Here is a 26,167-nt window from a genome sequence, read left to right on the forward strand (position 1 = left end):
GTAATCGTTCAATAGCAACTCTGGCTCAATTCGGGTTTTCCCCCTGGGAGCTTCATCAATTTTTGTTGTACAATTTTTGTTTTTTTTCGGCAAACTTCTGTTCAAAATTAACAAGTCTAAAATAATTATGAAGATTTTTTTCTTAATACAATTTATTGTTTTGCTGACTTTCGCGCTAAGTAAAAGCCATTGAAATGCAATAAAATTAGATAAAGAATAATTTTTAATCAAATGCAGGCATTAAAGGGGATTGTCAAATTTATTCGAATATGGTTGAGGTCACAAATCGTATATTTACATATCGTGATGAAGCAGGAGCTTATCAATTGCTGCGCACGGAAACTGTACCCACCGGATTGACGCTTCACATGTTTTGTCATGGCGGAGATGTGATTGAGACTCAATGTCAGGATAATGGTCAATTTTCAACACGGTTTCCCATGCGGTGCTCCAAACCAATGGTGGCAAATGCGAAACCTGTGGGTGACAATGATTGTGCCGGGCAAATGTATTCGATTGGCCATCAGATTAATGGAGCCCACTTGGAACTCTTTCGATCCTGCTACGATGCTAGGAACGGACGCGTTTTGTACGCCGAAAGCGATGTCTATTACAAGTCCTATTGTGAGAGTGAGTAGATGATTCTATATGCTGTTCTGATTCGTCTTTTATGCAGTTCCGCGGCGTCCATTTGTGGACGTCACCACCGATGAGATTGTGACACCAGCCGAAGGCACATCTTATATAAAGAGAAATATTTACAGTGCCTTCTGTTCCATCCTTGGCGATAAGCAAGATTACTGGCCCAGTCCTTATAATTTGATCATCAATCGTGGTCATTTGGTTGCCTCAGCGGATTTTCTATTTGTCGATCAAATGTCGAGCACCTTTCGCTACATCAACTTTGTGCCACAATGTAAATCCATCAACGATGGCAACTGGGAGAAGATTGAGCGTTGGGTGCGCAGTCAAATCCCCAGATCATCTCCATTTCATATCAAAACTGGTGGCATCGATGTGTTAAACTTAGCCGATGTGAATGGCTACGATCGCCCAGTTTATTTGTATAACTCAAAGTTGCCAGTTCCACAATGGATCTATAAAGTGGTCAGAGATGTCGCAAGTGGCAAGAGAATCTATGTATTTCTTTCCTTCAACAGCGTCTTCCAAAAAAATCCGCCAAGTGTGCCTGCTTTTTGTCAGGCTGTCTCTTGTCCATTCTACTTATGGCAAGACTCAAAGAACGGATATATATTTTGCTGCAATCCAGAAAAATTTCCATATTAAATCAAACCAGTGAGTAATAGTATTTTTCTTTATTATGATTGATAATTATAAATAATTCACATTTATTGCGTGTCGCAAATTTGTTGAATTTGTGTTTTTTTGTTTTTGCGATTTAATTGGCCGCCTCCATTACTTAAATTGTTCTTTGCATAATTTAGTATTTTTATTTAACGTTCACAGGCGCATTAGGCAATCGATTAGCTTGCAAACACTGGGAAAAATAGTCGACCCAGTTTCCGCAATCACGTTTATTTATTTTGTAATATTTATAACAGGAAACGAGTATTACATTTTGAAATTCAAAATTAAAATTTTTTATAATCATAAAATGAATTTTAGCTGAAATATAATATATTCAGGACGATCAAAATACTAGCTTATCTAATCTAAAATTTTACTGTACTATAATTATACAATTTTTAGGAAAGGAAATTACCACTAAAGCTTGTAATGCTAGACATTCAATTTTAGAATTAACATTACTTAAAGTCGTATTAGTTAGCTGTATTAAACTCTAAGAAGACGGATATTACACTTTTTAATTGAAAATTACAAATTTTCATATACATACATAAAACTAATTTTAACGGAAAAATAAAATATATTAAGGACGAGCAAATCTATCTAACCTAAAATTTGAATTGTTCGAAAAGATCGGTATTAAAAAAAAATAATAAGGAAAAATTAAAAACTAGTTCTTCGATTCTAGAATTAACCTGAATTATTAGTTAGTTTAATTCATCTAACTCTAAACAAACGTGTGCTACCCAATACAAATTTTCAATAAAAACATATTCTAATAATACACCAAAATAATATATCGAAAAAATACTGAAATTTACCGAAGGCTTTGTATTATCTAATCACAACCAATAACTGAAAAATATAAATATTATATAACTTTAAATTTGATTGCACTATTCTTGTAACATAATTGCAAGGTTTAAAAGGATAGTGCAACGCAAAATCAAAATCAAGTAACAATAGTAATTCAATTCTAGAATTATCATTACTTAAAGTAAAGTAAATAAATCGAATTTTAAACAGGGATAACTAACAAGTTGTTACCGCATAAACCAAATTTACACAAATTGAATATTTTGATAGCTAAGATTTACATTTAATATGTGACCATCGATTAGTGCGAATTTCAGATCAATTAAAACGCTTAACGACTTTTTAATCATTTACGCAATGCGCTTTAAAAGCCCTTGGGCACCTCAAGACCTGCATCAGTCATAACTAAGAAACTCTAACGTAATGACGCTGAATTTCGATAGCGAAGTGCAAGTTTTTTATGAAGGACAAAAAAGGATTTTAAACTTTTACTCGATATGGCCGCAGGAGACGAGATGTCAACGTCTAATGCATAGCATACATTTCTGGCACGTTTTCAGTTTCTGGATAATGCTCTTCAATCTGATATTGATGCTGCACATTGTCATTAATATTGGCAACATTGATGAGATCGTTAAGGGATTCTTTGTGCTGGCCACTTGCATGGCCTACACACACAAGGTGAGTTACCTAGAAGGTGATCCCTTCACAGAAAAAAAAAATTGGTTAAATAAAAATTTAGTAGTTCTAAAATCAAATCTTAGTACTAAGAATTTTGGTCTAAAAAATGCTTCAAGAACATGAAAATTTTAATGTTTGAAAAGACATCTTGATATTCGACCCAAGTTCTTATTAATAAGAGACAAAAAAGAAAAGACCAAAAATATTAATTTATGATCCAAAAATGTTACATTATAGTTTTTAGTTTTTTTTTTTTACTATTTATTAATAATTTTATTATTTAATTAACAGATTCAGTTGTATGACATGTTAATCTTTTTACTTACGAAATATTTATCATCGATTCGCGCAGCATTTTAACCCAGAATCTTACTCCAATGAAGAATGGAATATGAATGAAAAAACTTAAAGCTATATTAGGTTAACCAAGTATTACTTTCTATATATGTTTCAGGTTTATTCCGTCAAGGTAAACAATGTTGCTTTGTTGCAACTCTTTCAGGATCTTCATGCCGCACACTTTCGACCAGAGGATGCCGAGGAGGAGCTGATCTTTGTGGCAGCCCGACAACTCAGCTATGCTCTCTATAAGTATTATGGCATAATTTCAGTGACGGCTTTGACCATGCTTCTAATCACTCAATATGCCATCGATAATACGCAATTGCCGTTGGCAACTTATCATCCATTTAGCGCAGAACGCGGCACTTTTGGCTACATCTTCATGTATTGGTATCAATGTGTCGCCTTATCGTTGTCCTGCTTCGTGAACATATGCTTTGATTCGCTCTGCTGCTCCATGTTCATCTTCATCAAGTGCCAATTGGATATTTTGGCATTGCGACTCCAGAGATTGGGATACGATTGTGACGAGATTGTTGAGTTGCAGCTGCGAGATCAGCTCAAGCATTGCATCGAGCATTACATGAGAGTTGTGGAGCTGTCTGCCAATATCGAAGCACTCATCTACAAGCCCATATCATCGCAGATATTCTGTTCGGTTCTGGTGCTGACAGCCAACTTCTATGCCATGTCCTTGGTGAGTTAAGAGTGTTGTCTAAGATTTGTTTAATCAGCGTAAGACTATTGAGTTGGCAGCCTAATAAATTCAACTTGGAATCCATGAACTTTGCGTTGACAAAATTAGCATCAATTTGTGATTTTATTTATATTGAGATTGTTATAATTTATATTCCCATATCCGAAACTATTTTTTAGTCTCAAAAGTATAGCTTCTTTTGGTATAAAAATGTTTGTCACATTTACTTCTCATATATTTCTGAAATAATATCGTAATTTATAGCCTTGAAAGCCATCTTTTGTAATCGATTAAGCCAATCTTTAATTTAATCATTACATTTTCGTGGCTTTTAAAAGTCTTTGGAAAAATATGCAACTTATTTTCATTAATCCGAACATTAAACAAAAAATACATATTTACGTGGAAGAAAATCAACAACTGCTATTTCAGTGTGCAGCCAAAACTTTGTACACTTATAAAAATACGAAAACTACAGAAAAACTTAAAAAATGTAAAGGAGTGTTTGCCATACTCTATTTTACAATAACAATGTGCAAGCGAACAGCTAACAAAGATTAGTTTTGTTTATTCTCACTGCTATTTCAAAGTTCACAGCTGCATATAATAAGCTAATAACAATTTAGCAAAGGTAGAAACAAATTGCTTTTCACTATTCTTTTTTATAATTTTAATACAATTTAAACTTGAAATTCGAAATATAAAGAATTATAGCCAATAGCAACACAAGACTTTATTTACCTTGCATTATACATGAACTAAATTAAATCGTAGACTTAACATTTATTTTCTTTGCTAATACAAATAAGTACAATTCTAATTAAGAAAATTTACCTAACTCTAAATAAATTAATTCCATATAAATCGAGAAATTAATTTCTATATAGATATAATTAAGTGTACATTTAATTCTTTTGCAGTTATCCGATGACAAGTTGGTTTTTCTCAAGTTTTTCATCTACCAAAGCTGCATGCTGATTCAGGTTTTCATACTCTGCTACTTTGCCGGGTAAGTTTAAAGGAATAAACTCGTATTTATGTACTTGATTTATCTTCAATTGTCAGTGAAATTGTGCAGCGAAGCACTGAGCTGCCCCATGAGCTGTACAAGAGCAATTGGGTGCACTGGTCGCGGTCCAATCGACGCCTGATGCTGATGTTTATGCAACGCCTGGACACTGCAATACGCATAAGGACCTTTAATGCGAGTCACGCCTTTGACTTAGCTCTTTTCAGTTCGGTGAGTTGATTTTTTTTTGCACTGTACTGCACTTAATTTGCCCATAATGAGGGCGCCTCATTAGAGCTCATTATCCTGCGTTGTCCTTGCATAAGTTGCGCCTATAAAAGCCTCCAAAGTTAGAGGCTTTATCATTTAATAGTTGTTGAACCGAGCGAACCAAAGATGAACCGCGCAGAGCACCGAGAGATTACCGAAAGTTTCTACAAGTATCAGGTGCGATATTTTGAGATTTTGGGCTTGTGGCAACTGCGTCTAGATGCCACAAAGCAGCAGCAGATGTTGCATCTTCTGCGCTATTTGCTCTTCTTGGGCATTGTGTCGGTCATGCTGCTCTTTTTCGCAATACACGTTTTGGCCAACATCGATCAGCTGACCGTGATAATGCAAGTGTTCTTCATGTTTGCCACCGAAATGTCCTGCATGGTCAAGTTGCTCAGCATACGACTGAAGCGTCGGGAACATGCTCAACTGCTGGATGAGATGCATTCCAGCGTCTATAGGCCAAGAACTGCGGAGGAAACGTTGGCATTCAAGGCTGCCGCCCAGATGGCCTTCAATATGCGCAATTACTATGGTGCCATGTCGATTCTGGCAGCCGCATTGCTACTGGTGATGCAATGGTTTGTGGACAGCAGCGCCTTGCCGCTGGTAATGTATGAGCCTTGTGATCTGGCCAATTCGGGTTGTTATTACTCTCTCTACATGTATCATCTGTTGTCACTGATGCCCACTTGCTGGCTGAACATTGCCTTCGATTCCATGTCACAGGCTTTGCTGAACTTTTTGCGTGCACAGTTAGTGATGCTGTCGATGCGGCTGGAGAATTTGGGTGCTGCCTTGACTCCTTTGGATGATCATCGCATAGCGAAGGAATTGCGGGAGTGTTGCGTTTATTATGCGCGTATTGAGCGACTCAGGGATATGGTGGATGGTTTCATTAAAATTCCCTGTTCGGTGCAATTGTTTTGTACCATTCTGGTGCTCGTTTCGAACTTCTATGAAATGTCTGCGCACGCGGGCGAAACGGCTTTCATCATGAAGATTGTAACGTATCAGTTTGCAATGCTGCTGCAAATCTTCATTGTTTGCTATGCGGCCAACGAGGTCACTTATCAGAGCTCGCTTTTGGGTCATGCTCTCTACAATTCTGAGTGGACCACTTGGAACAAGGACAATCGCAAGATGTGTTTACTGATGATGCTGCGCTTCGATGATCCGCTTTGGGTGCGCACCATAAATCACACGCAGAGCTTTAGTTTGCCTACATTTTCATCTGTATGATATGCAGTTGATTTTGGTTTGATTTAATTATTAACATATTTTATTTACTTTTCAGATTGTGAACTGCTCGTACAGTTACTTTGCATTGCTCAAGAGGGTCAACAGCTAAATGTGGCGGCTTAAAAATTTTTGAAACTTTCGCACGCGTTGGCAGCACTGCTTATCGAATAACGATTACTTATCGGTTTTAGTATATGACTATTTTAGGCACATTTTCAATGATTTGTAATAAATGACAAAAATAAATAACACTGCACATACCATAGCGTCCAGCTCATGTTCGTTGTTCGTGTAAAATGTTTAAACGTTGCAATCATTATACTAATATAATATGGTTAGTGAATGCAATTAATACTCAAAAGCAAACTTAAAAAAATGAGTTTAAATTCCTTCGGATAATTCCACGCATTTTTTTTTTACAAACTAATTTTATTAAATTAAATTAAATGATTTATTCATATACCCGAATTTCCTATTTAATTATTTTTCTTTAAATTACTTTTATCTTAAAATAATAAAGTAAAATAAATATTCTATTGTCTTGGTACATTCATTTTATGCAAATGAGAGGTATGGATTCTAAGATATATGCTCATTTTCATACATTTGCTGTATTAATGTGGACAATATTTTATTAAATTGTTAGAAATGACATTTGATTTGTTTAATAAAGAATGAAAATTGGTATTATTTTTATTGTTCATTTAAACAAATTTTTAAATATGAAACAGTTAAATAATTTGTGTTGTAATTTTTAGTATATTTTTGTGGTTTCACTACAAATGTTAAAAATACCAGATTCTACTTATCGATAAGTCGAGTGCGCATTTTACAACACTAAACATATCATATCGTTCAGCTGACGCTCGTTTTCGCTTTAGCGTTCGTGCTTCGTGTTAAAAGTTAAAATGTCGAAAGAAAATTCAGAAAGCAGCCCTAGCTGCCTGCATTGCAGAGTGCACGATTCAAAACAGACATTTCATGAGATCTTCGACGATGTGGGCATTGACATCGAATTGCCAAATTTACTGGCCAAGTATTTTCAATTAAGTGTCAAACCTGATCCAAAAAAACAGCAGTTGTTGTGCCTAGAGTGTGTGAATACGCTAATTCGCTTCTTTGACATCGACGAACTGCAAAGAGAACAAGATGCGGCTAATGCTGCCAAGAAAGATAAGACACTCAGTAAAAATGACACCAAGACCGCGAGCGAGACATCAACGACAACACCCGCCAAGGCTGAAGCCAAGCCTGCAAAAAAACAGACGCCACCGGCGGCTAAAGCAAAAATTGAACCCAAAAAGGAAATCGCTAAATTGCCGGTCAAGCCAAAGCCTGCTCCGGCTTCGGTTGCTGCGCCTGCAGCTGCAACCCCTCCACATGCAGAGGAGTCGGTTGCTGTACGCATTAGCAAAGGAAAAACGTTGACTGTGACACCAAAACGTATAGAAATCAAGCCCAAATCGAAAGCCAGTCTAGAGAAACCAGTGGGTAAGCGAGGCAACTCCAAAGAATATGATTCAGGGGAACAGGAGCAGATAGGCGCACTGCTACGTGACATATTCGGAGAGGAAAAGTTGGTGGCCAAAGAAAAACTCATTGAGATAGCAGAAGCAGTGCAGCAGTCGGAAAACATAAATAACGAGGAGCAGACACAGTTGGATGAAAAGGTGCAAGAAGAGGAGCAGTCTCTCAAGGAACCGGACAACCCAGACGTTGACGAGCTGGAGTTTTTGCTGGAGGGTAAGCCTAAATGGCCACTTACATGATTCAGTTTAATATCATAATATATCTGTAGGTGACTCCTCGGATTTGGATGTGCCGCAATTGAAGACAGAGAAGCGCTCTTCACATGATACAACGCAATCGCAAAACGAAAGCGAAAGCGAGAATGAAACCCACAAAGTTGAACCCTTCAACTTTGTCTTAATTAGAGAATGTGCGTAGAATTAGATATTAAAATTAAGTATAATTCATAAAAATTGATTTACCATTGCAGCCGACGACGTTGGAGATCTGTATGAATACCTATCGACTGTAGTGAAGACCTGCTTTGAGACCTTGTCCTTTGACTGGGCCACCGTCTGTCAGCATTGCTCGCTAAAGTGCGGCAAATTCGAAACTCTTTTGAGTCATATGCTTAAGTGTCATCAGATGTCTGGGCAGCAGTTCAAGTGTCCCATTGGGAGGCTGCGACAAGCAGCTGCGTGGACGCAAATTCCTGGCCATGCACTTGGTTCTGATGCATGCTCCAGTAGCAGAGTAAGTAACTAAACTAATTTCAGTACGATTAGACTTTTTTTACTCCATTCTATTGCATCGAATACTATCGTAAAATCCGTCAAGCATCAGCTTAATAAATCTTCCACTTAATACTTGATTACAATTCAAAATTAAGTAATCCTGAAGAATGGACTTATTATAAAATACAGATATAGTAGAATTTACTATGTTATTTTTGGATTAATCGATATGAATGAATTTCTTTCAGAATACCGATTTATGGCAGCTGTCCGGAGTGCAACCTGACTTTCTCGAATATATTGCAGTACAACAAACACTCTTGCGCCCATGTGATCAAGAAGCGTCGTGGCATTCGCTTGTATTGCGAAATGTGCGGCCTGGAGTTTCCCTCCTGGAAACGGTAACTTGCTCCTCATTGTATTAGTAAACCTTACTTATTGTAAATACCTTTGCAGCTTCAACTTTCACAATCAATTCCATTTGGAGCGACATCGACCACGCGCCTGCTTTGTGTGCGATTATGCGGACAACAACATCGATGAGCTCTTCCAACATTTGCATTACTCTCACGAACCGGAGGGTTCGCTCTTTTGCGATCTGTAAGCAAGTTTGCCAAGTTCATTAAGTTTACTTTTAAACATCCTCTTCCCTTGCAGCTGTGATCGCACTTTCCGTGATGCTGCCATCTTTGCAGATCACAACAAATCCCATACGAATGTCACCACCAACACATACACCTGCAGCGAGTGCAACGCTAGCTTTGATACTCGTGGTCGTCTCAATGGACACATGGTAATTGATAGTTATAAAACTGTTTTTAGGTTTACTTATAGAGCAAAAACCTGCTGGCTTTTGTTAGGATCTAAATTAGTTGAATAGGTTGAAAAGGCCTACCTTAGATCTTATAATTAGGTATTTTCCTTCAACCGTCTATCTGGCCGATTAAAACTTAAAAATCTAATGTTTGTTATTAATTATTATTAACTAATATAGAATATGTATTCTATTGAACAATCTAAACGATGAAATAGAATAGTGGGTCTATTATAGTTAAGAATTACCCATAGTTCCATTATTTTACATAACTTATTCATGCTTTTCTTGCTTCGCTGCAGCGCATCACCCATGGCACTGTCATCAGTTGTGAGATGTGCAATCGCGAATTTGCCACCGAAGCCAGTTACAACGTACACATGAAGAAGCATCTGATCATCGAACGCGAGGTGCATGTGTGCAACAATTGCGGTTTACTCAGCGAGAGCAATGAGAAGATGACGGTAAGTAAAGATAACTATTTTATTACGTTTGCATTGCTAAGAGTGTCTTGCTTTCAGGCTCATGTCGAGAATGAGGATTCGGTTTGCTTTGGTGTCGATGTCTATGTGGAACTCCTAAGAGATGCCTACATCTGTGAATACTGCTCTACTTACTATAAGACAAAGTCGGATTTGCGTGCTCATCGTGATTCGGGGCTGCACAAGGATGGAGTCTTCTGTTGTCAGCCGTGTGGCAAGGAGTTTAACGACATGAAATTGTATCGTCATCACATGCGCACCTATCAATTGCAGCGCGCGGATGTGGCACATCGCAAGTTAGAAATTTGCCTGTACTTTATGTGCGACTATGAGGTAAACTAGTAGTTGTTTTTTATAGTTCAATAAATTCATATATTGTTGTTGTTTGCAGGATTGCACTGAGTCGTACATCAGTTGGAATTCATTGTATACACACAAGCGTCGCACTCACGATCTGGCCGAGAAGCTGGATGCCAAGCCAAAGGCCGATGAATGGATCTGTCAATTCTGTCAGAAGCAGTGTCGCTCCAAAATGTCACTCTCGGTGCATGTGGCACGGAGTCACAACAACAGTGAGTTGTTAAAAGTTAGTTACAAAAGTTCACAGTTTAATATTTAATTTGCTTTGTAGACAACGTTGCTTGCAAGCTGTGCAAAGCTTCTTATAAAGATGACGAGGCGTTGAAGAAACATCATGCTTACTGGCACGAGCCCGTGGAGTGTTCGTTGTGCTTCAAAGTTGTAAAGAATCGTCGCAACTTTGACACACACATGAATGTAGTGCATTCGGATAACAAACGTTATGCTTGCAGCGTTTGCCAAAAGGGTTTCTATCACAAGAGCGAAATGGAAGCCCACAAGCGAGTGAGTTGAAGGTCTCTTTGAAAAGTTGAAAGAACTAAACAGCATTAACTTCATTTGCAGCTGCATAATCAATCGTATAGCTGCGAGAAATGTAGCTTCATCACAAGGAGTAAGAAATCATTGGCAGTTCATGTGCTGGGGCAGCATTACAGACGCTTTGCATTCGAGTGCAAGCAGTGTACTAAACGCTTCGGCCGTCAACAGGGCTTAACCAACCACATTTTGCGAGTGCATTCCACTAAATTCACATGTCGCGATTTTCTCGAAGGCGGCTGCAACAGAGCCTTCAACACATCGGCACAGTTAACGGTCCATGTGCGCAAGGTGCACAACAGCACCATTAGTGTGACTGAAGATATTGACGACGAGACCGTGGATCTGGAGCCAGAGGAGGAAGAGCAGCAGGAAGAGCAAGAGCAGCAATCAATAAGAAAATCGAAGCGACAGAGGACGACAGCATCTTCTCCATTGGAAAAGAAGCGTTGCGTTCGCCTCAGTAACGACACGCTGATTGAATTTATAAATGCCGAATCGAAGGAGGATCAGAAGAACGCTACAGACTCGGAGATTTTCGAGGAGTTGCAGGAGAGCAAAGCCAACATCTTGCCGCCAAAGCGAAGGAAAAGACAATGTTAAATTTTGCTAAAGCAGTTTATTTAGCTGTTTCTTTATTTCCGATTTGATTTAAATAGTTTCTACCCATAAATTGAACACAAAACTCATGTCGGTAAATGGACACACATGCTCCCAAATGCCAAGTCATATTTTTGATTTCATTTGTATTAATTCAAAATTTAAATATTACTTTTAAATAAGTTAATTTCATTCCTATCACTTTCACAATGCGTCAACTGTCTCTGCATCCATTTCAGTTTTGTCTTTTTTCACTTTTGCCATTCATTTTATTTACATTTGCAATTTGATAGTGACGTTGTCCTTCCATCCAACTATAAAAGCTAATGCTACCAAATATTGGGTGTATCATCCACCCTTATATATCTTCCTTCACATAGTTGAGCTAAATTATTAGCTAAAAAAGAATTTAATTTGTTTGCAAGCAATTGAAATGTTTCGTGTTTTTCTTGTATTAGCTAAAGCCTGTTACAGGGTATCTGCAAGTCTTGCTCTATTCAATATGTACATATTACACTAGTATGTTTTATTACGGCAGCAATTTTGATTTGATTTATTTAAGCAATTATGCATTTTGCAGTTTCTTTTGGTCATTAAAACGTTCGATGAAAAAGTGCAGTGAAATCAAAAAAGTTTTTACGAATGTCTCATGGATTTATGATATAACTATAACTTGGTACAGCAGAGTTTGTACTCGATGATGAGTGCACGCTCGTCTTACAGTTATTATTATTGTAGCTATCATAATAATAATTATTATTATTAATATAATAGATATTACATATCGACTAACTTCAATTGCATTTTAACTAACCAGAATCTGGCGGAAGCAAATTTGATTTATTAAGCGTTGTTGTTTGGTCATTCAAACTTTGAAGATTGAGTGCGGAGCTTACCTGCAATTAATTGAAATTGTTTTTCATAAATTTATAAATTAGAAAATAGTTATATTTAACCACTTACTGGGCTAATTGGTGTTATAACAATGGCGGTACGCGTGGCGCAATGCAGGAGAGCCGTGTCCTCCGTGGACTCATCACAGTCACCATCAGGATCGACATCCATGCCATCGGCGCCAATGTCGCTGTCAATCTCCCACGATGGGAAATGCTCCATCTCGCCCTCGCAGTTCAGATCCTCCTCCTCGAAGTCCTCGTACTCATCGATAAGGATAACTAAACGAACAAAGTGGAACATCATTATTTATTTGGCATCAAATACGATTTCAGCTTTCAACTTTCAACAAAATGCAAAAAAAGTTGATGGCAAAAATAAGATAAAAAGGTATTGAGAATTTTGATATAATCAATGTTGTGCTTTATTGAAAGGGATAACAAATGAATCTTTGGTGTGGCAAGTGGCAAGTGGCATTTGTTTGTAGCATATAAAAATGTGGTGGCATGTGAAGATTGTTCGAAGTTCAGGCTCGGCCTGGCTTACTTGAACTATCTGGCGGCGTTGGCTTCGCCCTGGAATCCAAGGATTGTGCGCCCTCATCTGGCATATTGATGCGCTGCTCGTGTTTGCTATATGGCTCCGATGTGGATCTATGCAGGCTATATACAGGTATTTTTAATATATAAAAAATATATAAATAAATATAAACTTACCTTAAAGTAACGCGTTTTTTAGTTCTATTCTCTAAATCAGTCATAAATACATCATTGTGCTGTTGCTTCTCAGGCGGTAGCTGATATGAGTTAAGCACGGAAGACTAGAAGAAATAGAGATGAAAGTTAACCATTAAAACATATTAAAAGAAGAATAGACAATTTTATAATTGTAAAACTAATTTGCTTTCTTCTACTTTAATAAATTTTATGAAAAAAATCATGAACAATAATATAAATGAAAGTTAATTAAATTAATAAGTTATAAAAATTTGAAAATTATATAACTTTTAAATTTAAATATTAGTTTTTTAAAGCTATGTAGATGGCTGGCAGACTTTAACTGCAGTTCTGTAGCAGAAAGCTTTCTCAATGCTTTAGCATTAAACCACGACGTACAAAAGCTAAGAGCTACAAGCTTAAGCTTTTGCATGTCAAAGGTTTGTTAAGTAAACTTAAATTACTAGTTTAATGTAGCAATAGTAAAAATTTAAAAAATTCCAGTTTTAAAGAATTATTATATATGATGATTATTACTATTTATGATTCTAACTATTTATAAAATTAGAGCCTCTTAGCACTTATCGCTTACATTGTGCCTTTAATTGCTTTCTTGTTGCTTTGCTCTCACCTTAGTATTGGTCGCTGTATGCTGTGTATGCGGCATTGGTGTTTGTGTGGCAATCGCATCCGTTGTTATGGTTGCCGTCTGCGTGGAGGTCAGCGCCGTCTCATTGCTGTCCAGGCGATCCACTGAGGACGACGAGGATGCGCCGGTCGTCACCAGCTCGGGATGCACGCTGAGCGTCGCCGTTCGCTTCCACACATCGATCATGTTCTGATTGTGTGCGTTGTGATGCAGCTGGTGACTGTGACTAGGGCTAATGGAATGTATTTTGGGTTTCGGATTTGCGGGCAACGGAAGCGCTAAGAATCTATCACGATCCTCCATATAGGCCTTGATGAGAATATCCAATTTCTCCTCAATGTCCACCACCTGCAAAGTATACCAAACTATTAATATCCGGCGAGGGAGTGGGCGTTTAATTGCTGGGTATTACTCACCTGACGCTCGACCTTAACCACACGCGAGGCTAAACTGATCTTCGAGGCATACACGTCCTTTGCCTTGGAGCCTTGTTTGCCCAGTATTTGGTCAAGTCTGCGGGTTAGAGTTTTTTCGTTATTAATACTCTGCCATTTTATAAATATTATAGACTATTAAAAAAGATTTGAAGTTAATTATTTGAAATTTACTTGATATGATTGCAACTATTTGAACTTTCTTCAAATATAAATATGATGGTAATAAATAAGGGTATGGTAGATAATTAATGGTTTTTTCTTGTCAGTCTATCTTCTTTTAATATACAGTTTATCTTCGTTAAATATAAATAATAATATTTATAATCTTGTTATTTAAGTACTTCAACAAATTATTACTCCGTTAATGTATAAATCGATCTTTTGGTCATCTTTCCAATGCTTACTTATATAATAAGTCATAATGTTTTATTTTGCATTCTTATTAATTTAAAAAAATACATAAAGAAATAAATAGATCACGATTTTCTATTAGTACCTCTTCACATTAATATTAAGTATACGCAGAGTGAACATATTATTTTTTTTAGCATTATTATTTCGAAATAAATGCATAATTAAAAATATGCCACATGATTTTCACTACATTAGATCCTTTTCATATAAATATTGCGTATACGCAGGGTAGGTTTGATTACTGGTACTTAAGTCAAGCACTACTTAGCTATACCGTAAATATTGCGCATACGCTATGTGAGCTTGATGTAAAGTAAATAAGTTCACTTTAAAAACAAAGCTAGCTAAACTCTTTAAATGTTGTATGCAAAATTACGTATACGCACCGCAAGTGCAGCATTTTGACGCGACCCAGCAGATCCACATGACCTGTAAAGGAATTAGGAATTAAGTTTGCTAAAATTGTGGCAAATTAATTGAACTAACCTGCCGCATATTGCTCCATGACATCTTTGACATCGTATGGCTTCAAAGCCTCCTTAAACTTGCGGCGTGCAACAAAGTACTTGAGCTGAAATCGAGTTTAAAATTATTTGTAATTATAGATTAGATAAACAATTGAAAAACGGATGAAATTTACCTTGCGTATAAAGCGTATGGCGATCTTGTGACGATTTGTCAGCTGCGTGCAACGCGGCTCCTCATCCTCATCTGCGGGCAATTTGTGAATCAGAGAGATTGACTTGTGCGTTAGGTTTTGGTTGCTTGCTTCGCGCGGTTGTTTGTTTTTTTTTAATTTTATTTTTAGCGGCAATTGTTTTTGATTTTTGTGTTTTTTTTTTATTTTATTTTTTTTAGTTACATGAATGCAAGTCAAGTCAAGTCCAAAACAAATCCAACAACACACAATTAACACATTACAAGTAGCGGTTATACACACACACATACATATACAAATAAGTATATATATATATATATTCAAAATATGGAACGCACAATAAGATATTACAGATATATTAGGTTAGTCAAATGCAGTTACAAATACATTTAAATATAAGTTCACAATTGATATCAATGATGGGCGGGACAAAGGCAAAGGGATATTTTAATTGAGCATATAGTAGTTTAAGCAAGCGTCTGTGTGTTTGTGTGTGTGTGTGTTTAGCGGTGTGTGAGTGTGTGTGTGTGGGCGTTTGTGATGCTGATACGAAAGTGGAAGCAAAAATCACTCACACTTTTCAGATGCAGTTAGAGAGACAGAGAGAATTAAACAGAGTGACAGAGAGAGAAACTACAGCAAAAAAATGCAAAATGCAAAAAAAAAAACTAACGTTACTAAATGCTAACAACTATGCAGTATTTTGTTATGTACAATTCGAGCGCATGCTAATCGATGACCTGGCCTACAGCAACAACACAGCTTAACAGCTCAACAGTTTTTTTTTTAGTTTCCGCGCCACACGCACTTGCCACATAAAATGCGCCATGCGGCTCCGTGTCCACGCGGCCATGCAATGAGCCCGTCTCCAGAAAATGCGAGGCAGCCGCAAAAAAAATCGACCCGTACGTCCGCTCGGACTTGGACTCGGATTCGGACTTGGCTGTGGCTTTTCCTCTGCCCTCTCCTCCGGCTGCTGCTGAATGTGGCCCGCTTCCAGATCGGGCGATGGCGTCACGCGTGGATTACGCAGCGAGAATGTGGAGCCAAAGAAGTCACCGTGCAGGAAACCGCAGAGCACAACGGGTATGGTCAACGTATTAGAGCTAGCCACAGCCTTGGGCTTAGCTTGCGGCTCAGCTGCAGTCGAAGTTGTTGTTGTTGCAGTTGTTGTTGTTGTTGTCGTTGGCACTGTGCCCAAACTGGAGCTGTGCTTGCAATTGGCCAAATCAGAAGGCAACGGCGTGGACTTTGCTGTTGTTGTTATTGTTGTGTGTGTTAGTGAATTTGTGTGTGTGTGTGTGCGTGTGTGTGTGAGAAAGCGTATTAGTCTCGGCCTGTTTTGTCCCGGAGAGAGTGAGGGCGGGCGGGGAAAAACGGGGGGCCAAAAATCATATAGAGTTTCGATTTTGTTTCTGTTTTCAACCAATAACAACATCAATTCAATTCAATTCAAGTCAATTCAATTTTAAAATGCAACCACAACATTGACACAACCACAACACTCAATATAAGGAAAATTTGTCTTAAGGTTTGTTTGTCTTAAGGTGTTTTAGTTTGTATAATAGTGTGTTTGGAACCTCGGGCGGGACCTTGTAGACTTACCGTCTGAATTTTTAATATTTTTTAAGCAAGTTGTTTCAGCAACTGAATCTTCGCTAAAACTTGGATTCATGGATTTGCCATTTTGTACTACCTCTGAAAATGTCAAACCAGATGTTAAAGTTTTTTTTCTCTCGTTTTCTTTTTGTTTGTTTATCTTCTTGTTAACGATTTCAATAATTTTGTATTAAGTGCCAATCAACGAATCAATCAATCAATCAATCAAAGAGACACGGTAGTCTATATGGGTCGCACATAACGGTTACAATAACTTTAACAAAATTTTCAATTTAAAACCAAAAAAAATTACAAAAGTTGAACAGCAACAACAACACACACCAGAAATTCAAAGAAAAAAATGTATTGTGTCTTGACAATCCTTTAACAAATCATATAACTACGAGTATTTATTTCGTTTTGAATATTTAAACTGCAACACATTCCTTCATTAAGTCAAAACTAGTAATTTATTTATATTTCATTTCGCATTTAAATATTTGGTTTATTTTCTTGGGTTAAACTCTTTTGGGGAATTATTTGGCGAGTGCGCTGAGATGCAAAAAACATTCAGAATTGAATCTAGGAAGGATTTCATGTACTATGAATATGATGCATGGAATTGATGCTTGGTTGTAAATGAAAAGAGCAAGCAAATATGTTGAATTGAAGTTTATTTAATATACGAGTATATTCATGTTAAAAATGTGTTCATTGATGTATTTTAAATGAAAGATAAGCAAGCAAATGTATAGATTTAAATGATGACTTCGCTGAAAGCTTGAAATCTGTTTGTTAAGCTTTTCCTTTTATTTTTCTTTATCTCAATCAATTAACAATTTGTTTTAATTTGCTTTTCTTACATAAAAATGATTACATGCTCTCTGTTGATTACTTTTTTTCTTTGTATCAATCTTTCAATTTCAATTGTGCAATTAGTTTGCTATAGCAATTGTCATATTGCTTTAATTTATTGGCATATCTTTTAATAAATTGATATTTATTGTTATTGAATTGAATGCTTTTCGCTTTGCTTTTTGCTAAGGGTAGCAAATAACTGACAAGCAGTGACTTGCAATGAAAAGCGGTGGAATTTAAGAGATTGTTATACCATTTGTTTTCAATAAATTAAGAATTATAATGTGAAAGATATTTCTCGCAATATTTCGTGAAATGAGGAATATATGAAAAACGTATGTATTAGGTATATAATCATATTTTAAGAAATCCTAGAAAATGTAAACATAAATATCATTAGCAGTAATAAGGTATTTTAACTTTGTGCCTCCTATAAAGTATAGACAAAACCGCCAATTTACTACAATTGTTAGTTTCTTTGACTGGATTATTTTGAATGTACTACTATATCAAAATACCATATATATTATTTGGTATATTTTGTAATATTTTTCGGTATATTAATATATTTTAAGAATAATACCACATTCAAGATGGGTATCTCACAGTCGAGCAATCTCGACTGCAGCTTTCTTACTTGTCAAGATTTAAATTATATTCTATATGCACAATTCTTTATGATTTTGGCTGATTAGATCTTTCAAATTTATTTTCGTTAAATATAGTATAAATTTTATATTAATCCTATATCATTTTTAATTATTTGTTTATGGTTAGTCATTGAAAGTTTAGTAAAAATTTGAAAGAAAATAAATATCCCAATTAAGTATTATTTGCTCTCCCTCAAATGATGTACTTTAAGTACATAAATTTCAATAAGAAAGTTTTCCATATTTATTTTTATTTCTTAGTAGCAAGCAGTGTGAATGAAATTGAATGATTAAAAAATGATTGAGACGCCCATTTGATTGACAGCGCGAATTGTTAGGGAAATGTCTGAATGAATTTTGGACAGATGGTTCGATGATGAATAGAGAGACAGAAAAAACATGCTTGGGTTAAAAGGCAAACAGAAAACGAAAACTTGTTATTGTCTTTTGCTTGGTTGATTTTCTCATAAATATATATATTTTGTGGCTCGTTATTATTTGCAGTGTGTGGTGAGACAGAAATAGAGAGGGCGAGAGAGAGAGAGAGAGAAAGAGTGTGTGTGCGTGTGTTTCTTTGAGTGCAAACAGAACTTGAAAAAAGTGAAACTGTATAGGAACATTTGCTGATTCAATTTTCAAACAAAAGTCAGCAGAAAATATAACAATAAACGAATTGGAATCAAAACGAGTAAATGAGAAAATTTGTTGGCAATTTTCATTTTGTTCGCTTTGCAATTGAATTGCAACTCACCCAGATTCTCCACAGATGCGTTGATGTCGCGTATGGTGCGAGTGTAGCGAGTGGAGGCACGTGATGAGCCAGGTGGCTTGGACAGCGTTGAGCCATCGCCACCAGGCGTCTGGATTGTCTGGCTCTTGTGACGCCTTATCGTCGGCAGGCGGGCGACGAAGGATGTGTTGTGCTTAAAACTGGATGAGGCCCGTCTGCGGAGTATTCATTGGATATTGACACAGGAAAAAACCAAAAAACAAATATTTGAACAATCAGTAAACATAAATGGGCAAAAGTAGAGCAAAATATTAAAAGATTGAAGAGAGAGAGATAGATAAAAGAGAGGGTATAGCGAGGGGGGTTTATTATTGTTTTTGTTTTTAATAAACGGGAGACAGTGGAGCGCAGTAAATAGAACTGTGTCAGTGTGTGAGTGTGTATGTGTATGTGTGTTTGTAAGTGTGCGCAGTTGTGCTTTCGGCTAGACGTGTTTTGCTTTAGAACAAATTACTTGTGACAGGTGCTGACTGGGGGAAAAAGCTGCAATGACACCAGCTGCAAGTATGTAAAGCTTAAGGAAGACCACTCAAACTTTCAGCTGAAAAAGTTGTTAAAAGCTTTCATGTATAAGCTTTAATTCAGTCATTCCTAAAGTTTTCACCACTTGCTGTAAGAAACTTAAAAGTTTGCGTTTAAAGCTTTAATGTGCTTTTCAAAGTTACTTTAAATGTGCTGACTAATATTAACTTTGTTTTCAGAGCTAATTAACCTTGGTATTTACAAGCACAAATAACAGTAATTTTCTCGTTAAATAAAGTCAATAATTACACAAAATTTTAACTGCTGTCAGCTGGCGTCATTGCGAACTTGAATATTTGTAAACCCACAAAAAAACATTAATAATTGCATAGGACTATTACAGAAATGTGCTTTTTGCTTAATAGTTGGTGTAATCGGTAAATAATTAGATACAAAATGGAATAAAATGTTAATTAAAAAAATCCATTTAATTGTTTGATTGAACTCACATGTTAATTATAGTACACGTATTGAATGGTTTTTGTTATGTTTATTGTTTTTGTTTGTTTTAATTTTTTTCGGGGTTTGTTTTTTTAAACCACACAGCGGCAGCACAATGAGAATCAATTTGTATCACATTGATTAATTTAATTAATATCATTTATGCGACACACAAATTAAATAATTGGCAAAATATAGAATTTAGCATAGTTTTTTTTTCTCTTTTTGTTTCGGAATGGAAAATTAGCCACAGAATGGAGAGATAGATTTAGAGACACAGATAGTATGTGGACAGATAGATATGGATAAATAGTCAGATATATATAGAGTGCATTTTGAGAAGCTGCGAATTACAATCTCGATTAATGTGTGTGTTTGTTTAATTTTTTTTTTAATGTGATTCTTTGATTTTTTTTTGTTTTAAATGTACTTAGGAGCATTTATGCGTTTATGGCTTGGTGCTTAATAAGCAAATACCCTAGAAAAACAATAACATGAATAGCATTTGCAATTTGCATTTGAAATCAGAATACTTTTAATCTTATGTATTTTTTTTTTGGTTTTAAGTTTGTATCTTATTATTTTCGTTATGAACTTTTACCTATATTCGGTTATGTTTTTTAATAATCGCTCCCAGTTTTCAGAACTGAAAAGTTTATAAAAATTATTATGAAAGAAAATGAAAGAGGTACGTAAAAAATGTACGAGTATTTAAACAAATTAAATACGCTGAAACTGAAATTGTTAATCGAGAGACGAGAGTTGTTGTGGATTATATATGTGTGTAAATATATATGTATATATAGTAAGTATATATATAGAGTACAGGGTATATTATATATATAAATGGATTAGTATGTACAGACTACTTGCTGTAGTGTATTGTACAAAACTAATTCGCTAGTTCGCTCGACATGCGCCTTTTATTCGCCGTGATAATTGTTAATTACAGCTGCATCTACAGCACACGTCTCTCTTTAACACTCATGTGTTTCTCATGTGTGTGTGTGTTTGTGTGAGTGTGTGTGTATGTGTGAGAGTGTAACATTTCTACAACTAAGGAAGCTCACACGAAATAACTCTTAAAGAGATTAATAGATAGTACAAATTTGTAATAATTTTGTATTCGTTTAAAGGAAGCAAATAATTATTGGAAATACATTACAAAGTCTATCAAAAATAATAATTAATGTTTTAAAAACAGAAAATAAGAATGTTTGAACAAACAAATGATAGTCTTTAAAAAAAATATACTAATTTTGAAAATCATAAGAAATTTAAAATTTTTAGAGAAAATAAATTTTATGCAGTAATAATCTTTAAATGATAAAAAAGGTTTTATATAAAAAAAAATAAATTGTGAAATATTTATGAATAATAAAAATAATTTTTTCAAATCATAGGAAAATAATATATGAAAAAAGTATATTCTTTAAAAATAAAATAGTATTGCAGCATTATTATTGTAAAATTAAATGTTATTAATAATAATTTTGCAAGACTTTTAAAAGTAAAAAAAATTTTTGGAAATATTTGAACTGTATTCTTTTAAAGGCAAATATTTTTAACTTCTTTAGAATTCTAAAATTAATTAACAATAATGATAATGTTCTAAGACTTATAAAAGAAGGTAAATAGCTTTTTCGAAATCAGAAGAAAATCAAATATTGTTTGAAAAATAAAAATTAAAGTATATTCAGATTTTTCATTTAAATGGAATCGCAAATATTTGTAAATATTTGGTTTAAACGGAGGTTTAGAGTTCTTGCTTTGCTTTTGAGTTGAGAGTTATTTCATGTTGTTCCACTAAATGTCATTGTTACACTCATTTTTTGTTTCGCTGCAAGTCCCGGCATAAATATTGTCTATACTCGTGTGTGCTTATTGGTGTGTGTGTGAGTGTGTTTGTGTGTGTGAGTGGGGATTACTTACGAGGCGGGCGGACTTGGTAGAGCCACCTGATGTATCTTCCAGGTGGCAATTGAAACGGAATGCTCATCGGCCGCATAGCAACGCCAGACGGCCTGGATGAGTGTTGCCGCCGGCTGACGACGCCGTATCATGTGCTTCTGCCGCTGCTGTTGTTGCACCTTCAACGCAAAGCCGCTGCCCAGAATGCCCTGCCGAGAGAGAAACCGTGAAACCGAGAATGATCAATGAGTGGTTTCCCATCCGGTTTGTGCCATCCGGATGCGGCATATTTTATTGCAGCAGTCGCTGTGCCCCAGCTGCAATTGCCGTTGCCGTTGCCGTTCAACTTACCGCAGGCAGCGCAAAGAAGGATATGCCCAATAGAGCACAGCAGGAGGCTATCAATTTGCCCTGCCAGGTGATGGGCACCATGTCGCCATAGCCAACGGTGCACAGCGTAATCTGGGTCAAGTTTAAATAATTGAATAGTCAGTCAAGTTTGTGCAGCAAAGTGTGTGCCACAAGTTATGTTACATACCACGCCCCACCAAAGAGCCTGAGCGAAATTGTTGAACTTATCGTTGACGTCCTTCTCCCACATGTACACTAGGAATGATGCAAAGATTAGGCCTAAGAATCCAATATACATAGTAGTGATGAGCTCCTACAAAGAGAAGACAAACAAATTAATAAAATAATAAATAAACAACTAAGTAAGCTACAGTTAAGGTTGCTCGACTGTGAGATATCCGCTACGCATTTTGAATAAAACCAAAATAGTACGGAAATATTCTAAAAATATACCAAATAATATACCACAAATATACTAGAATATAAGGAAAATCATGTTTGGTATATAGATGAAATTGTACATTCCAAATATACCATTGAGGTCAAAATATACCAGATTGTTAGCCAAATACCCATTTTGAATAAAAGCAAAACAGTGCTTTTCTAAAAATATAGCCAAAATATGCCGCAAATATACTAATACATACGAAAGGTCATGTTTGGTATATCAATGAAATACTACATTCGAAATATACCATTGAGGTCAAAATATACCAGATTAGCCAAAGCAGCTAAGACTTATTAGGCGTAATTTGCTCATAATAGTTTTTCTTATATAACTTCAACAATTGCTTCTAATTTCATAAGAATCATAAATACTATAGTCATTATTGTATATTCCAAAATTTGCGACTTTAGGTTTAAACTTACGCCTGTTTTTCGAATTTTGTCGATTTGCGAGAGCAGAAGTAGATTAGAATAAACTTGATCTGCGTGTTAACATTACAAGTGCTATCGAAAAATCATATGGACAGACAGACGGACAAACGGAGATCAAGTATATATACTTTATGGGGTCGAATATCCCTCCTTCTGCCTTCTACATACAAACATTTCCTGCCGGCACAAAGTTCTAATACTCTTCTACCCTTGGGTAACGGGTATAATTAAGTAGATATATAAAATATATAGTTATACCTGTCTATGTGCGTATACAACCGAGCCGAGCAGCTTCCAGGTGCCGCCACGTCGATCCATGCGCACCATGCGAAGTATCTGAAAGAATCGCAGGCCACGCAACGCACTTGTGGCAAACACCTGGCCAGAGGTGCCCATGCCTAATACTACAATTGAGGCTAATATGGTGATAATATCTGTAAAGAGTAAGATTGTTATTTAGTAAATATATTTAGAATACATATTGAATTACTCTCACCTATAATACAAAATGGTTGCTTGATGAACTTGAGTCGCCCCAGTGTTCCTTGGTAGCGGGAGCGACAGCCCGAAGACCAAAGTCTCGCTCCGAACTCCATGGTGAACCAGATGACGACTATGATCTCCATGCGAAATAATATGTACACAGCGTCCTCCTCGTACTCCTTGATGGTGGAAAACACACTCAGTGCGAGACATGTGAACACCATCAGAAAACTGCAATAGAAATAGATTGCAAGAAATGTTTAAAATAGAATAGGAAATATTTACAAAAAATAAAGAAACCTTATTAACTTTTCTTTATCTTAGAAGAGATGTAATATAATCAAGATAAGATCAAACATCGAACGATGTGAGGGACAATTTTTAAAAATTGTATACGCATTTAAACCAACTTTCGCATGGATTTAATATGATTTGAATAAAATTTATGTACTAATCGTGAAGAGTTACTAAGAAACTTAATATTAATACAAAGTAAATAAAAATAAAAGCATGTTCTATTGATTAAAATAAGAATATATTTATAAATTTAATTGAATTAAATTTAAATATGTATGAATATGTTGATTCCTAGGATCTTGGAATTAAAATAAACTAAAATTTGAATAAATAATTTTGATTTAGACAGAAAATGTACTTACTCTCTGTGAGTCAGAAAGATCAGATCAAAACGAGATTTAAAAAAGTAAATTTTGTTTAAGGAAGAGGCAATTTAAACGATCAAAAAGTTTCTCTGTTTCGTATTTCAATTAAATAAAATAAAATAATTTGTGATTGTTGATCTAATGATGTTTCACGCTCATGTTTCATTTTTTTATTAAAAAAATTAGAAATAAAGTACGACTAATCAAACTACAGTTCTTGGTTTTTCAGTATTACAAGTTAAAGACGTATAAAATAAATAAAGATAATAAAACAAGCTGACAATCAACATACAATATGTTAATAAAAATTTTAAGAAATGCTTTTCTTGTATTTAAAATTTAAAATTCTATTCTATTCTAATGACCTAGAATAATGCACTTTATTTTAAGTAGATTAGAAAACTTCTTAAAAACATAATTTCGTTAAATGTTTATTATCATTTGAATATAATATTTAAAGTATCATTAAATACGAAATATTTTTGCATATAAACTTATTATTAATCGTCATTGAAATAATAAATATTAAACCAATTTTAATGCTAGGAAACATGTGTCTAACATAAGATCAGAATTGTTAAGGAAATAAACTATTTTTATGGAGATCAAAAACTGCGATAGCCAGTTTTATAAATGTTGATTTGAGGGTACTATAATCTAAAGAAGAACAAAAATGAAAGATAACAAGCTGACAAACTGTCAAGGTGTTATAGATCAACTGATTTCTCACAGACATCAAATCAAACTAACTGTGAGTTGATAGTTTAATGAATCAAGAAGTTTACAAAAGAAAAAAATAATAAAACCAGCTGACAAACTGTCGAATATAATATGTAATTATAGATCAAATGATTTGTCATAGATATCAAATGAAACTAACTAGAAAAGAGGTGTGATAACTAGAAAATATGATAGTTTAATAATACGTAGGTCTGACAAATACTGCAACTTAAAAAAAAACTTGAAAAAAGATAACAAAAGTAGCCGACAAATTGTCAAAGGCATTTAAGTATTTAGTAATTGCAATGTAATGAAGTATTAATGTTTGTTTTCTTACTATATAGATAGTTAGTTTTACTTACACCATCACATGATAGAATATTGCATGCAGGCCCCGCGGTCGCTCCAGGAAATTGTAGAGTCGACTTTGCATCCGCCGGTAGCGCGCATCGCGGCGATGTGTGCCGCGATTATAATTGAGCGGCTTCCCTAGGAGTGACATTCGCGGTTGCAGAAATTGTTGCGATTTTGTTGGTCCCGCCGGTCTACATTTCCTACAAAAAACACACACAAAAGCAAAAGCACAGATTTGAATATAGATGACACAGGGTGAATGGATCAAGTTCAACAAGTTCTATATGTACCCCTTGAAACCTCTAATATCGTAGAAAGCGTAAACATCGTTTTCGGGATCCATTGAGAATGCATTCCCCGACAACACTCAACAAAAATACACTTAACTAAAGCGTCAGTCGAACAAAACCGATAACTGATAATACAATATTCAGAGAGAGAGGCTACGACTAAGCAAAGACGTGTGCTGCGTTTGGCGTTCAAATCACAACTCGATCGACAGTTGTGCGATTCGTATGTTAAAACCTTTTCAGCCTAGAGACTTTCCAAAAACCTCCATGTGTAAATTTTGTTATTAATTATATACATAAACTGTTTTATTTTTTTATTTTTCAACACACCTTGCATATTTATTATGAGCGCAGACCTTTATTTGATTTGATTTTATTTCGCATTTTATTTCATTTATGTTGTTGTTGTTATTGTTTTTGATTTTGTTTTTGTTTTTTAGTTGCACCTGACACTCGGCTAAGTCATAAAATTTTGCGACGACTTC

The 26,167-nt window shown here is 35.4% G+C and overlaps 4 protein-coding genes across 10 annotated transcripts; 3 read left to right on the forward strand and 1 right to left on the reverse strand.

The window, feature by feature from the left end:
- The first annotated feature begins 21 nt into the window (after positions 1–21).
- LOC132794298 (uncharacterized) lies at positions 22–2,749 on the forward strand. Of its 3 annotated transcripts, none has more exons than XM_060804648.1 (4): positions 22–179; positions 238–624; positions 677–1,296; positions 2,685–2,749. In XM_060804648.1, exons 1-3 carry the CDS (start codon positions 128–130, stop codon positions 1,285–1,287), a joined length of 1,050 nt encoding a protein of 349 aa, XP_060660631.1. In that variant the 5' UTR covers positions 22–127; the 3' UTR covers positions 1,288–1,296; positions 2,685–2,749. The 3 variants fall into 3 exon arrangements, with proteins under 3 accessions (XP_060660631.1, XP_060660629.1, XP_060660628.1); XM_060804646.1 differs by lacking the exon at positions 2,685–2,749 and adding an exon at positions 2,442–2,534; XM_060804645.1 differs by lacking the exon at positions 2,685–2,749 and adding an exon at positions 2,430–2,521.
- On the forward strand, positions 2,535–6,747 carry LOC132794296 (odorant receptor 46a). Of its 5 annotated transcripts, none has more exons than XM_060804641.1 (5): positions 2,535–2,805; positions 3,260–3,844; positions 4,765–4,853; positions 4,910–5,084; positions 6,424–6,743. In XM_060804641.1, the coding sequence occupies exons 1-5, from the start codon at positions 2,548–2,550 to the stop codon at positions 6,475–6,477; spliced, it is 1,161 nt and encodes a 386-aa protein (XP_060660624.1). In that variant the 5' UTR covers positions 2,535–2,547; the 3' UTR covers positions 6,478–6,743. The 5 variants fall into 5 exon arrangements, with proteins under 5 accessions (XP_060660624.1, XP_060660625.1, XP_060660626.1 ...); XM_060804642.1 differs by lacking the exon at positions 6,424–6,743 and adding an exon at positions 5,149–5,239; XM_060804643.1 differs by lacking the exons at positions 2,535–2,805; positions 3,260–3,844; positions 4,765–4,853; positions 4,910–5,084 and adding exons at positions 5,227–5,735; positions 5,856–6,362 and having other exon boundaries at positions 6,424–6,747.
- A 441-nt stretch (positions 6,748–7,188) lies between these two features.
- On the forward strand, positions 7,189–11,956 carry LOC132794291 (zinc finger protein 595). The gene is given in 12 exon segments (XM_060804633.1): positions 7,189–8,111; positions 8,167–8,307; positions 8,368–8,552; positions 8,554–8,630; positions 8,860–9,012; positions 9,068–9,211; positions 9,269–9,404; positions 9,728–9,889; positions 9,947–10,240; positions 10,299–10,479; positions 10,539–10,771; positions 10,832–11,956. Coding segments are annotated over 12 exon segments (3,117 nt in total). The 5' UTR covers positions 7,189–7,276; the 3' UTR covers positions 11,408–11,956.
- A 187-nt stretch (positions 11,957–12,143) lies between these two features.
- Positions 12,144–25,872, reverse strand: LOC132794292 (potassium voltage-gated channel subfamily KQT member 5). Its single transcript, XM_060804635.1, is given in 20 exon segments — positions 12,144–12,300; positions 12,368–12,579; positions 12,845–12,960; positions 13,015–13,118; positions 13,646–14,011; positions 14,080–14,176; positions 14,901–14,943; positions 15,001–15,085; positions 15,155–15,225; positions 15,981–16,068; positions 16,071–16,426; positions 16,778–16,870; positions 19,031–19,224; positions 21,965–22,152; positions 22,295–22,405; positions 22,482–22,607; positions 23,432–23,607; positions 23,670–23,887; positions 25,401–25,592; positions 25,683–25,872. Coding segments are annotated over 20 exon segments (2,976 nt in total). The 5' UTR covers positions 25,736–25,872; the 3' UTR covers positions 12,144–12,213.
- Positions 25,873–26,167: the final 295 nt, after the last annotated feature.

This window comes from Drosophila nasuta, chromosome 3, assembly GCF_023558535.2.
Source record: "Drosophila nasuta strain 15112-1781.00 chromosome 3, ASM2355853v1, whole genome shotgun sequence".
Lineage (NCBI taxonomy): Eukaryota > Metazoa > Arthropoda > Insecta > Diptera > Drosophilidae > Drosophila > Drosophila nasuta.

What these genes read in the sequence shown, in the direction of transcription:
- LOC132794298 (XM_060804648.1), top strand. Translation starts at nt 128, where the DNA reads ATGAAGATTTTTTTCTTAATACAATTTATTGTTTTGCTGACTTTCGCG. An exon ending in TTTGCTGACTTTCGCGCTAA is followed by an intron (nt 180 to 237) that starts GTAAAAGCCATT and finishes AATCAAATGCAG; the next exon opens with GCATTAAAGGGGATTGTCAA. An exon ending in TGTCTATTACAAGTCCTATT is followed by an intron (nt 625 to 676) that starts GTGAGAGTGAGT and finishes TCTTTTATGCAG; the next exon opens with TTCCGCGGCGTCCATTTGTG.
- LOC132794296 (XM_060804640.1), top strand. Translation starts at nt 5,250, where the DNA reads ATGAACCGCGCAGAGCACCGAGAGATTACCGAAAGTTTCTACAAGTAT. An exon ending in GTTTGCCTACATTTTCATCT is followed by an intron (nt 6,363 to 6,423) that starts GTATGATATGCA and finishes TTTACTTTTCAG; the next exon opens with ATTGTGAACTGCTCGTACAG.